Source organism: Colossoma macropomum, unplaced genomic scaffold (assembly GCF_904425465.1).
Source record: "Colossoma macropomum unplaced genomic scaffold, Colossoma_macropomum, whole genome shotgun sequence".
NCBI classification, from domain to species: Eukaryota; Metazoa; Chordata; class Actinopteri; order Characiformes; family Serrasalmidae; genus Colossoma; species Colossoma macropomum.
Genome location: NW_023494800.1, coordinates 37,805,889 through 37,820,565, shown reverse-complemented (window position 1 = coordinate 37,820,565; position 14,677 = coordinate 37,805,889). Strand labels below are relative to the sequence as shown.

Here is a 14,677-nt window from a genome sequence, read left to right as displayed (position 1 = left end):
TACATAGAGACCTGAGCAAAGGTGAGACCCCTTCATTTATTTAACTTCATGGCAAAATGGCCTTTAGGTACAAGTTTTACATTTTTTAGATGTTTCTGAGAGAATTATGTTTAAAATAACAGACAAAAGTTGAAGGAAAATAAGCAAAAAAAGACAGGAATTGAAAAACTGTTTAAATACTACAGAGAAAATGAAACTCTTAACAACCACCTGGAAGAGCTGGTCGACCCCAAAACTGCCCCATCAGATAAACAGCACTTAAAGCTCTCATCTTTGAGAGAGGAGAAATCAAGCTGCTTCAGATCTGAAAACAACATTTCTGTCCATCCTTCCACTGTGAGAAGACGACTCAGCGCTGTGGGTCTGAAAGGATGTGTAGCTGATCAAGAAGAACCTCACTGAGAAAAGGAGACGGACACATCAAACAAAGAAGCTGGACAATGGACTGACCACCCCAGAGTCCAGACCTCAACACCACTGAATGTGTTTGATTACTTCAGAAAATGATCAACCAGCTTCTAAGACTGAACTTTGGAGGTGTGTCTGCAGATTCTTTGAGGAGCTGAAAGTGAGTCTCCTGAAAAGAATGGAAGCTGGAATAAAGGGAGAGAGTGACTCACTGACTCACACAGCTGAGAGTAGAGTTAGCTGCTGAGGAGTTTTTTGTAATTGTAATTTTCTATTAAATGCATGTTTTCTGTATTTTTCCTGACACTGAAAAATTATTAACTTGTACTTAATTTACAGAACCCTCGTTTATAATGTAGCTGAGCCCATACAGAAATTGGGGATTGGAAAAATCAGATTGAAACACAGATCAAATGCAAAAAATAAAGTAATAATAATAATAATAATAGTAAATTTAATAGTAAAAATGTTCATGTGACTCCAGCGAGCAAGAGACAGAATGAAATAAATGAAGGTGGTCTCTGATTTTGCACAGCACTGTAAGTCCTGTTCCCAGTCCCAGCACTGGTGAGCCAACACTGTGCATGGAATTTGTCCTGAAACTGTCCTGTGTGTGTGTGTGTGTGTGTGTGTGTGTGTGTGATCTAGAGTAGTAGTAATGTTGAAGGGAAGCTAAAGACTGTACTGTCTGTTAATGCGATCAGTATCCAAAGGGCAGAGCTTTCTGCTCTTTCAGTTTTTAATAAAACCTACATCACATGCTCAAGTGGGGACACAAAACTGTCCTGTTGTTCTATCATTGTGAGGACATGTGGTCCTCACAAGACAAGCACATTAAAATGGCTTTTCTCACATAGTGTGTGTGTGTGTGTGTGTGTGTGTGTGCGTGTGTGTGTGTGAGATTTACTATTGTCCACATTTGTGTAATCAGGATTTCCTCTATTTCTTTCTCTTTTTTGTTTACATATTATTTTTCCCATTTGTATTGTTTGTGTTGTGTTGGGGACTCAGCCCACTTTTCCACCACTACAGGGAGCCGTTCCCCTTAGTGACGCTCACAGGAGTGTATCTGACCTCACGGCTATTTGTTCTGCTATTGGTTCATTATTATACGGTAGTTAGTTCTGACAGCACAGTCTGATTGGTTGAGACACTGAGACACAGTCCGATTGGTTATTTTTTCTGCAGTAACTGTATCATTACTCAGAGCACTACTTGCTAAGTAAAGACTGGCGTTACGCTGCAGTGAACCGCTAGAAATTTCCTACTTTAGCACATGCAGTCGCAGAAAATAGACACATTAGAGAACTTCTGTCACATTGGTCACCTACCCTGGTCTGCAGGACAGCAGATCTCCGGGGGGGGTGGGGGGTGGTGGGGGGTGTTGGTGCCCACTGTCCTATGAGGTCATTTTTGACCTGCAGCCTTGTTGGTCAGATTCTGAAGAACAGTGTGGACAGCAGGTCTAATTCCAAATCTGTTGCTGATCCTGAGCTTTTCAGTCAGACTGAAACCAGAAACATGACACAGTGACCTGTTTCTGAGTTTCTATGTTACTTTTTGTTTTATTTTGCTGAACTGTTGTATAAAAGCAACAGAAAATTTGACATCATGTTTTTAGAGATGCTTGCAGTGTTTGCCTCGTGCCTGCGACTGAATCACAGCTGATGTTATTTATGTCCTCTCGTGTTTTATTGCTCAAGGAAACAATTCAATTATGAAATTTTCAACTTCATTCAAATGTTTTGGTACAGAACACACTGAATGCACAAGTGTGACTGGAAGAGCTGTTTACACAGGGGATGTGTGAGAATCAGCTTTGGACAGATAATTCAATTTTACCATTAGATTTGACCATATTTTATTTATTTATTTTACTTCTGCAAATTTTAATGCCACTGCACCATTAAGACATTTATAGAGCAGTAACAGCACCTTATAGTCTAATATGTGAAATTCAGCAAATAAACAGAAATTGTGCACTACAGTTTCCTGAAAACTGTCATATTGAAGTTTGTTCCTTGTTGTGTTACCTTCCCTTTACTTGTGTAATTTGACCATAGTGTGTTCAAACCTTTGTATACGCCTGTAAACGTAGACACGTCCTGGAGACGGCAATGATGACCCTGTGAGCTCTGTACACTCCAGATTCCCCTCAAAAACCCCTGAGAACACTCCGGAACAACAGCAGGAGCTACACACACACACACACACACACTCACACACACACACACACACACACTCACACACACACACACACACACACACACACGTGTGCAAACAAAACAGCACACGCACAGATCAGATTTCCACCCACCTGCATAACAATCCTGTAATCTACAGCTGAGACTGTATGCGTCATCTGTGTGTGTGTGTGTGTGTGAGTGTGTGTGTGTGTGTGTGTGTGTGTGTGTTCCTTTAATTACATTCTGGTCTCTGTCTGCTTTGCTGGATTCACATTCCAAGAGCGGTTCAGATCCCTGATACTCACCGACCTGCAGATAACCCCTGAAGTTGGTGGGGGGGTATAGGGAGGACCAGCCTCTCAACTTCACTCTATCCAAGAGCTTTAATCGGGCCCTGAATAAAGCCTGAGAGTCCTCTGTCTGAGTCCGACCCGACCCCAACCAACAAGTTTTGGGTCCAAAACTGTCACAAGCTCAGCAAAATCCCGAAGCAGCTCATCCAAAGTGCAGAATAAAACCTGATATTTCTAACGACAGCACCACTTGCATCGTCTGGTATCCTGCAGATTTATTCATCAAGCTTTCAAACAGCACACCAAACGTTTTGAGTCTGGCGAAGCTTTGTTTACTGCACTGCAACTTACTTGTTATCATTTTATGTCCCATTAAATGTCTCTGAGGCGTTCTGGGACAACATGCAGTTTCTGGTGAGTGAAGCTGAAAGTACAACAAGAACAGGAATGATATGAGAAAGCACAGTGCTACAGAGGACATCCCTGCTAGGAAAACCAGCATCGACCAGCAAAAAGCTCCTCAGACCTTTACTCCACTCTCTGTAGCTCAGCTGTGACAGATCTGTGACTTTTCATGATTAAAAATGGTGAAATTAACAAACTCAAAGCAAATTAAGCCGTGATGATGTTAAATAAGACAATAATGCTAATTTTTTTACACACTTAGCAAATCATAAACGCCATAGAGGTGATACAGAGAACTCAAAAACTGTGTTTAAACGAGGGCCTCTGGGTTAAAGAGATTACAGAGTTTTAAAGGCAGCATGAGATGTGAGCCTAGCAGAGATAAACACTGTTATCAGCTGCAGACTGACCTGTGGTCAGTATAGGATGGAGGTAAATTAAAGCCTCATGCTCTCTGTCCAGTGTGTAAAATGAGGTTCTTAAATATGTGATCCAGATGTCACTCAGTTCAACAGGGTAAACAACAAGATACACTACATGACTTTTAAAGTTCTAGCAGATTAAAAAAACCTCAGTCCCAAAAAAGTTGAGCCAGTTTGTGAAGAGCAAATAAAAACAGAAAGCAGTGACTGCAGTTAAATGAAAACAACACAAAGATATTTAATGATGAAAACTCAAGTGTTTTTTTTATATATATTTTTCTCATTTTGAAATTGATGGCTGTAAAGTGTTCCAAAAAAGTTGCTTGCTTAAATGGTTTTCTGCATGTTGAAATGGTGGAGAATGTGATGTATATGGTTCCATATAGCACCGAAAAGGTTCTTCTATTGTTACAAGATTACAAGATTCTCTGGGCTCAATCTCATCTGAAATGGACAGATACTCAGTGGGAACGTGTGTTATGGTCTGACGAGTCAACCTTTCAGACTGTTTCGTGTTTTCTGAGCCAAAGAAGAAAAGTACCATTCAGATTGTTATCAGTGTAAAGTTCAAAATCCAGCTTCTGTCGTGGTGTGTGTGGGGGGGGGGCTGGGGGGGTATTAGTGGGTAACCTGCACATCTGTAAAAGCTCCATCAACACTGAACACATTTTGGAGGAATGTATGCTGCCTTTTAGACACCGTCATTTTCGATGTGTGTTACACACGTCTGTATAACCTGAGAATGCGGGTGCAGTCCAGGTCAGTCTCCCATTGAAAACATGGTGCATTATGAAGGACAAAATATGGCAACGAACAGGAGAATGGCAAAAAATTAGACGGCTCATTCATATCTTTATTCAGTTAAACTTTTTTCAAAATAAGTCCAGAAGAATAACACTTTGAGCTGCCACTGGCATAAAGGGTGCTCTATAAATAAAGACATTATTATTATTATTATTATTATTATTATTATTATTATTATTAATGGATAGTGTTATCATGTCCTCTACCCATGTATGGCCCAATCTGGGGCCCTGTTAGACAGATTGGACACTCCTGCTTTATGTTGAGTTAGCAGTTCTGTGATATGTCAGAGGAGATTTGTTCCAGATAAAAATCTTATTTGTTTTTTTTTTCCTCCAATGTCCAGTCCAGTACCTCTAACACACACTTACAAAGACACTGTGTGTTTAGAGGGAAGAGCTGATGCATCGTTTCTCTTTCATTTTTTACCCTACTGTTTCATAGAAATCACAAGAATCACTGTTTCCACTTTTATTCTGTAAATGGGTCTCCAAACAAGAGCTGAACTCTCTCTCTCTTTTACTCTCTCTCTCGCTCTCTTTTTCTCTCTCTGTCTCTCTATGCAGGACCAGCAGGCACCATGGTGCCACTCCTTCAGTAGGATGTAGAAAACAGAAGAAGAGGAGGAGAGACAGAGAGAGAGAGAGAGAGAGAGAGAGAGAGAAGACAGCGGAAAGCTAGAGAGTGTGTGAGTGAACAACAAGAACCATAGAGAGAAGAGAAAGAGAGAGACACAGAGGGAATTGGTGGCTGGTTCACTCTCCTCTCCATAATCAGAATTGATTTCACTGAACAAGTAAGATCATCACTTACACGGCATCAGTCTAATCTCACAATCACACCGTCACACTGAGACACACACTATCGCATCAACACAACAAAGGAGCAGAGATGAAAAAACATTGTCTTTGTAAATGCGTGTGCTGATGCATCCAGGAACATCAGTGCTGATGGGTCCAGAAGCATGAGCAGATGTATTTACAGACATACTACTACAGATAAAAATAGTTTTTCTTCTGGTAACTGAAGTGGGTGCAGGAGAAGATGCCTTTTTGTGTTTAAGCTTCATCTTTGTCAAATTAAAGACTGTAGCAATAGTGCAGTTCAGTAAAAGGCTGTTTTATCAGTTGGTTAGAAAAACAGTGTTTTGTTCCAGACTTCACTGCTACACCACCAGCCTTCACACTGATTTGTTCAAATCCACCACCAGCACACCTGATTTAAGTGTTGATTAGCCAGTCCAGATGTGTATATATAATAAACTTTATTTTGTTTCTCTTTTTTCTGACCTCCTCCGTGCTGCCTCCTTCCCTCTCTCTCAGCATGTGTCACGTGATCGTGACGTGCCGTTCCATGCTCTGGACTCTTCTCAGCATTGTGGCAGCCTTCAGTGAGCTGATCGCCTTCATGAGCACCGATTGGCTGGTGGGATTCCCGCGGACCCCCGACGCAGTCATCTCCTCACACGGGGCGTCGGCAGCGGGGGAGGCTTACCGCCCCACGCTGGGCCTGTATGGACGCTGCATCCGGCTGCCTCAGCTGCGGCGTGGCGTGCTGTGCGGCCCGTACGCCGTGCACTTTGGCGAGATCGCCAGCGGCTTCTGGCAGGCCGCCTCCATCTTCCTGGCCGCAGGAATCCTCCTGCTGTGCGCCGTCGCCTTCATCTCTGTCTTCACCATGTGTTTTCAGAGCATCATGAAGAAGAGTATCTTCAATGTGTGTGGACTACTGCAGGCCATCGCAGGTGAGGCACAATTACACAACTTTGGTTAAAGCGATAGTTTGTTTACACAGTTTTGCAATCAGTCTGTCACAGAGAGGTTTGGTGTCTAAAGTGTGCTTCTTCTTCTGCTGGAGCAGTGGAAGCTTCTGCCTTGCAAATTAGCAAGCTTTACTGATCCGTGACATACTTGCCTCAAACCTTGTTGAGTTTTGAGTAAAGAGGTTTCTGACACTGTATGACACTTTCAGAAATGGTCATTTGGTTTTAGTGAAGTGTGTGATGCTTTAGGCATGCACTTAGCACAGTGCTAATTGGTGGGGTACTAGCTGTCATTACATGTTAGCTACAATAACCTTGTAGCTCCAGAGCAAAACTAAAACAGCAAACTTCTGGACTGTCCAAGCCCTATCATTAGGAGATTGCAAGTTCGATCCCCGGCGATGCTACAGGGGAGAGCTGGGACTGCAAAAAGCACACTTTTCCTCTCTCTCTTCAGGTGGGCAGGATGGCCCCCTGTCTCCCTCCATCACTCAGCACAATGCTAGCCAGCGCAGGGGTCTGTTAGCTGATGTAACAGACCTGGTGGTTAGCGTTCTTCTCCCCGCACGTTTGAAAAATGTTTCACAGCACTCTGAGGAAGCCTGTGTTTGCCTTCACTCTCCTAGAGCTGGTGGTATTGTGCGATTGAGTCTTGACTAGTGGGTGGAACTGGATTTGACTAAATTGGGGAGAAAAAAGAAAAAAAATCTTAAAAAAAGAAGCAAACTCCAGACACCAAACATGTCTTGGGTGATCTACAGTACTGTGGAAAAGTCAGAGGCCGTCCTTTCATTTAATTTATGTCTGGCCAAAACAGCCATAAAGTACAAGTTATATTTTTCAGTGTTAGAAAAAAGGAAACGCATATTTAACAGAAAACGACATGGTGTGGATCAGTGGAACTGTGTTCTCTGGAGTAATGGAGCTCCTTCCAATACCTTTGGGATGAGCTGGAGTGACCCACAACTGACCATCCAACATCAGTACCTGACCTCACTAATGCTCAATCAAATCCTCACAGCAATGTTCAACATCTAGACCCTTCCCAGAAGAGTAGAGGCTGTTGCTGCAACAAAAGAGGGAGACAGACTCTCTATTAATACCCTTCATTTCAGAAGAAACGCTGGTTTGGACAGATAGTGCATGCAGGATGCTAGATAGAGAGTCTGGTGGGGAAGGAGTTCAGGGTGAGTGTGAGTGAAAGGAGGAGCGAGGGATGCTGGGAGAAGACAGAAAAGAAGAGGCTGTAACTTTGTTACTGTTTAAACATTTACCAGATCAATTAAGTGCCCACCATCAGGGTGACTGTGTGCGTGTATCAGTACCCTCTAGACCCCCACTCACTAAAGACCGATGACCTCATAGAGGTCACAGCAGTCTGGCCGGGGTCAAACGCATGGCTGTCTCTAAGGCAACGTAATCCCCATGAAAATATTTCCACTCTTGTATCGACTCCACATGGGCTCTTCAGTGTGTGTGTGTGTGTGTATGTATATGTGTATATGTGTATATGTGTGTGTGCGCGTGTGTGCGTGTGCGTGCGTGTGTGTGTGCGCGTGTGTGCGTGCGTGTGTGTGTGTGTGTGTGTATGTGTGTGCGTGCGTGTGTGCGTGTGTGCGTGTGCGCGTGTGTGTGTGTGTGTGTATGTGTGTGCGTGCGTGTGTGCGTGTGTGCATGTGTGCGTGTGCGCGTGTGTGTGCATGTGTGCGTGTGCGCGTGTGTGTGCGTGTGTGCGTGTGTGTGCGTGTGTGTGTGTGTGTGTGTATGTGTGTGCGTGCGTGTGTGCGTGTGTGTGTGCGCGTGTGTGCGTGTGCGTGTGTATGTGTGTGCGTGCGTGTGTGCGTGTGCGTGTGTGCGCGTGTGTGTGTGTGTGTGTGTGTGTATGTGTGTGCGTGCGTGTGTGCGTGTGTGCATGTGTGCGTGTGCGCGTGTGTGTGCGTGTGTGTGTGTGAGCGAGAGAGGCTGTGGGGGAGGCGGTCACATGAGGAGGTGAGCTCATTTTGGCTGAATGGCTTTTCCCTCTTTTTCTCCACAATGTTCCACCAAACTCAGACCACTGAGGGCCGTCAGGAGGGGGAGGGAAGTTTAACCCCTTACACTCCTACAGCATTTGTGTGTGGATATAAATATAGTTACTCAGTAGATACTGAATAATTGACAGATCATTAATAATATATATGGAATTATTTTTTGTTGATATTGAATATTTTCTGTCAGTTACTGAAAAACTCATAGGACTTACTGAATCATTCTTTGTGATGACTGAATAATTTATAGTAGTTACTGTATAATTCACAGTCGATATGGAGTACTTCGTAATATATACTGAACAATTTGTAGTAGATACCGAATAATTTATAGTCAATACTGAATAATTAATAGAAGATGCTGAGTAATTCATAGTGGATACTGAATAATTTGTAGTACTAAGTGAATATTATATAGTTACCAGTGGTGGACAGTAACAAAGTAAATGTAATTGGTTTTTGTACTTAAGTAGTTTTTTAGTGTTTCTGTACTTCACTGAAGTTTTTCCATTTGGGGACTTTTTACTTTCACTCCACTACATTTCAAAGTCAAATATCTCACTTTTTACTCCACCACATTATGAGAAATCTGTCGCTCCTTTTGGTTTATGTGTGTATAAAAACATAACATCTCAAAACCAAAAAAGCGCAAAGTAAGAACACCAATCAGGGCACAGCGGTCACTTTGTTTTGAGCTTGTTTTGACCTGTTGGTCATACCAACCCAGTGCAGCACACGGTTCAACATCAGTGCAGCAGTGTAAAATTTTGGGAGAGTCTATTCAACATAAATGATGGACTAACCTAACTTTGTGTAAACAGACCACAATATAGAAATATGTACTCATATGCAGTTGAGACTGACGGGTCTTTATTCTGAATTTATACAAACACGATTTGATTTTATAGTAAATTAGTTTAGTCTAGTTTATGTTTATGAACAGAGACCTACAGATGCAGTTTAGTAAAGGAAACTCATTTGAGAATCTGAGTTTAAAGTTTTTATTAAACTTAAACTTGTAAATAAATCTTAAACTGAAACTTTGCTTGTTTGTAAAAAGTGATTTCAGAGCCACTCAGTTCTACCTGATGGAAACTGTTTGCCTTCAGTGTTTTGTGTTATGATAATTTTAATAAACATCAGCATCACTAATTAATGACCTTCTATTAAAAGACTGGTTTACCAAGAGAGACACTGGAGTATTTTCACCTAAAATGAGTTAATGAAGCGAGTCTTGTTATAAAAATGATAATAGGACATTAAAGTCATGATTAATCTTTTAGTATTTTTACTTTCGATACTTAAGTACATTTGAGGGCAAATACTTTTGTACTTTTACTCAAGTGGAGGTCTAAAGGGAGGAACTTCTACTTTTACTGGAGTAATATTTTACCTTGGGTATCTCTGCTTTAACTCAGGTACATGATTTGTGTACTTCGTCCACCTCTGCTAGTTACTGAATAATAATCTAAGGCTAAGAATTTATATCTTAGATCCATTTTAGCTGATAACTCCAGCATCTTGCATGAATACACTACTTTTTCATCTGTTAATATGACCTTACTAGCTGTCATTTAAGTGTTTTTTAGAATCTAGCATTTTAAATTTCAATTTAATACCACTTCCTGTTATTAATCATGTAGTCACGCCATCACCTTTTTGTGGAGTCCCAGGGCAGTAATGTTGTTTAAATGATTTATCACCTGTGACAGCCACCTAGCAGTAGTACTGTAATTTAGCTAATGCTAACAGAGTTTGAAAATGTGTGGGTCAAATAGTAATACAACTACTAATAACAAATACTCATTAAAACCTGCAGCTTGTAATTGAAAGTCATTTTAATCCGATCTCTCACACGGATTCAACCCTGACTTCTGTGACTCAATGATCTGTGTTTGCTGAGTTGTTTGTTTTCGTGGCTACGCTGCTGTCAGTCACCATGTGGTCTGAAATGCCCACACAGTCCTAAACAGGCAGAGCTTCCTACCTTTTAACTCTTGTCCTGTTCATCTTTGCTTTAGTTTCTTTCTCTCGTGCCTTTGTTTTCTTCATGCTTACCTCCTTGTCTCTCTCTCTCTCTCTCTCTCTCTCTCTCTCTCTCTATCTGTTCTGGTTTATGAAAAACTACACAGAAACCACAATAGAGAACACCGCCTGTGCCACTCTTCAGTTAATCAAAACCATTCTGCAGCCTGTTAACAAACAGTAGCTGTGTCTGTGTGAGATCATGTAACCTACAACAGCTGCCACAGTGTCAGTGTTTCTTATTAACCCCTGAGTGTGGATTGTGACCGGTCTGCTTTAACTCGCCCTTTAAGCCCAGCTCTACTGAATGATGTCATTACCACTGCAAGTCACTGCAAAATGTATATCGTTGATTGTGAATACATGTCAGCATGGGTTTATATTCAAAACATGCTGTATGATGATCCACACAGTCATTCTGACAGACTGTAATACACTACAGGAAGTGTAGGGGGCGATATGGCTTCTACTGTTTCATTATATGATCCACACAGTCACTCTGACAGACTGTAATACACTACAGGAAGTGTAGGGGGCGATATGGCTTCTACTGTTTCATTATATGATCCACACAGTCACTCTGACAGACTGTAATACACTACAGGAAGTGTAGGGGGCGATATGGCTTCTACTGTTTCATTTAAAAAGCTCTATAATGTTCATATGATCCACACAGTCACTCTGACAGACTGTAATACACTACAGGAAGTGTAGGGGGCGATATGGCTTCTACTGTTTCATTTAAAAAGCTCTATAATGTTCATATGATCCACACAGTCACTCTGACAGACTGTAATACACTACAGAAAGTGTAGGGGGCGATATGGCTTCTACTGTTTCATTTAAAAAGCTCTATAATGTTCATTTGATCCTCACAGTCATTCTAACAGGCGCTCTCTCATGGATCAGGGGCTCTATACCGGTTGTAGGAGGTCTATGATGGTTCTGGGGGGTCTCTGACAGATCTGGGGCAATTTGTGACGGATCTGGGATAGTCTCTGATGAATTGGGCGGTCTCTAATAGATCTAGGGGGGTCTCTGATGGATCTAGGGGGTCTCTGATGGATTTGGAGGGTTTCTGTAAGGCAGCCTTAGAAAAGTCCTGTGATGCTGTTCACTTCACTGACTATAAAGGAAGAGATACAGTCCAAAACTCACAGCAGTGTCCAATCATCCAGCAGGGTGTTAGTGTTGATGTTGGTTCGGAGAGTGTGTTTTCCAAGGTGTGTGTGTGTGTTCCTTATTTTTCTTTACCCCAGTTTCTGATAACACCAGATGTGCAATCCAGTAATGGAAAGCTTTGTCCCTGTTCTGAAACATGTAGCACACACACACACACACACACACACACACAAAGGACCGGCAGGGCTAAATCCACAAATGTAGGATGCTAGAACCTTATTATTTCTGTTGGTCAGATTCAGTGTCCCTGATTTACAGCACATCACCTCTTATGTAACTAAATGTCTTTCACAGCCCTCAGACCACTTTTACAAGTACTGGAAAATCCTACACGTCCTTATGTTGACCTTGGATAGTGTATTACCAGAGAAACTTTGGATGGAAAGAAATATTAATCTGGCCATGGTGTAGAATGATTTGAGACTCTTTACTGAACTTGTTTTAAGTTTAGCACTGGAGCTACGAGGCTAGTTTAGTCAACTGCCTGTCACAGCAGCCATAAAATGCCATTTCCGCCAGATTTTGAGGGCCCGCATTTAAACAGTGCATTTTGATGGAATTTTGATGGAAATGTGTGATTAACAAAACCAAAAGCAAACCGAATTTTCAACATATGTGTTTGCCAGTGTCTTTATTGAGTTTAAATGCTGTTTTTATTGTGGTAGTGGTACATGATTATTTGATATATAGAAAGCTGCAGTTGCGCTGTTCAGAATGGTCACCATTTTTGGGGAGGTGTGAATTGTTTTCACAGCAGGGGGTTCTAACCCCTCCCCCTTTGCCCTCATTGCTTGCTAGCAATTCTATTTGATTATATTAATTAAAATAAAATCATCAATTTCCGTTCCACCATGACCGCTGCAGAAAGAGGCTATAGCCCCAGGGAACCTAAATCTGTGTTTTCTCTCTAATTTGATTAATATCACTTATTCTCGCAGTATACATATACAAAACATGTCCTATGAATAATGTTCCAACGTTCATTAAACGACAGATGTATTATTCCAAATTTCTCTCTTTTTGGTTTAAACGGATGATATTGGACCAAACATCAAGCTTTTCCCAATATTATTAAAGCCTTGTTTACACCAAAAGTCTTTTCCAGTCTGAGCAACTTAGTGCCTAAAAGCTAACAACCAGACGAAAGCTAACCTAGCCAGCATAGCCCTAGCAAGCTGCCTTCATTGTCCGTATCTCTGCCAGTCTGTCATTAGTTTGTTTTTCCCATCATCATACAACTGGCCTTTCTAACGTTCCATGTATGTGCATTGTATCCAGCAGTAAAGTAAATAAGAACCTGACTAACAATCACTTTTTGTGTCATACAGATATTTTTCATATTTAGTGCCATGTTCCCTAAGCATATACCCCATCCGTTAGCATGGTGCTAAATATATGCCTGAATCATCACACACTTGTGTCGTTGATAAGTCATCTATGACAGACTTGATTATGTGCTTTCTGACAGTTAATGACTCAGTGTTCTTTATAAACAACAGACAGACAGAATTCTGCCTTCAGGACGACAAAACAAATGAAGCAGACTTCAGTGCAGCGTTCAGGATAATGTGGACGCTGGGTTTTTTTGTCAAGCTATTCCTTTAACCAGAAGGAAAACCAGTGTTGCTCTGAGATTGGTGGCGTATGGCGATGTCCCTCAGCGCCCACACAGCTGACCTCTGACTGGACGTACAGGGCCGTGGTGACTCACAGCTGGAGTTTGGCTCTGAAAGTCGGGTGTGTCCAAATAAACCTCGGCCTGATTCACCCGAGCTGTGATTTCATCAATGATTCACTGCAGCACAGCTGTGTGTGTGTGTGAGAGAGAGAGAGAGAGAGAGAGAGAGAGAGAGAGAGAGAGAGAGAGAGAGATGGTGATGAATTGTAAAGTGACTCTCAGTCAGTGTTTTCATTGGACTGATGGGGTGCAGGAGGCTGAAAAAAAACTGTTAGCAGGATGAAACTTCTAGAAAAGAAGTGTGTGAGTGAGATAGAGAGAGAGAATCTGGAGAGATAGATTTACACTAGCATATGAATATAAACTCTTTGGATCCAATAGCACTTTAGTGTAATTATGAATAAATATAAGTAAATATAAACCAAAATACACTATATGGCCAAAAGTATGTAGACACCTGACGGTCACACCTATATGAGCTTGTTGAGGTCCAATTCCAAACCCATGGTCATTAATATGGAGTCGCCCCCTTTGCGGCTCTAACAGCCTTCACTCTTCTGGAAAGCTTTCCAGTCTGTGCCCTTTCAGTCTAAAGAGCATTCGTGAGGTCAGACACTGATGTTGGATGAGAGGGTCTGGCTCACAATCTCTGTTCTAGTTCATCCCAAAGGTGCTCAGTGATGTTGAGGTCAGGGCTCTGTGAAGGCCACTGGAGTTCCTCCACACCAAACTTGTCACACCATGTCTTCTTCTGCACATTTATACACAATTAATTTAACATACTAACAAATAACAAATAAATAAATTAACAAATAAAACAAAATGTGGCCTGTGCAAAAGTTATGGCACTCTTTGTTTGTTTGTTGTTTTATTTTCCAATATGTTAAAATGAGTAAATTAACAGCAATTGTGTATTAAAATGTGCAGAAGTGCGTTCACTGTAGAGAATATGTAATGTAATGTTATGTAAAAATACATTGAGGAGAAAACTTCATTTTCAATATAACTAAATAAAAAAAACAAAAAGCATAGGCCAGTTGTAGCTGTAGATAGAAAGTGAAATATGAACTAAGTAAAAACAAAAAATTAATAAAAAATAATACCTTAAGAGTGAGTTAAACAACAAAGTGAAAAAGTAACGACGGGGCAGTACTTCCAGAGCGTTACCTCCATAAACGTTCCTCTGTAGCTCCTCAGACTGCAGGCGTGTACCGTGTGTGTTTGGGTGTGCTGGAACGTGTGTGCGTGTGAGTCTGAAGGGTCAGTAAACTGTTGAAGTGGACCGTTGCTCCACAGGAAGTGGCCCCCTGTGCATCCTTTGAGACGCAGGAAGTGATGCGAATGGTCATTGAGGGGGAAAGCCCCTCTGGGTACCTCTTCCTGTTGTTACGGGATGGTTGCTCTCAGGGTCAGTTGGCTGCAGGGCGCGAGGGGGGTGGTCAGCGCTCATTGCTGTCAGGAGACACATTAGGTCAGCGTTCGGTT

At 41.8% G+C, this 14,677-nt stretch overlaps 1 protein-coding gene across 2 annotated transcripts in view; it reads left to right on the top strand.

The window, feature by feature from the left end:
* lhfpl2a (LHFPL tetraspan subfamily member 2a) overlaps window positions 1-14,677 on the top strand; it is a 66,920-nt gene that overhangs the window by 50,572 nt on the left and 1,671 nt on the right. For both annotated transcript variants that reach the window (XM_036588446.1, XM_036588445.1), the window contains 2 exons: window positions 5,085-5,314; window positions 5,841-6,262. In XM_036588446.1, coding sequence (XP_036444339.1) covers window positions 5,842-6,262 — 421 coding nt within the window. In that variant the 5' untranslated portion in view covers window positions 5,085-5,314; window position 5,841. The remainder of the gene's footprint in view (window positions 1-5,084; window positions 5,315-5,840; window positions 6,263-14,677) is intronic.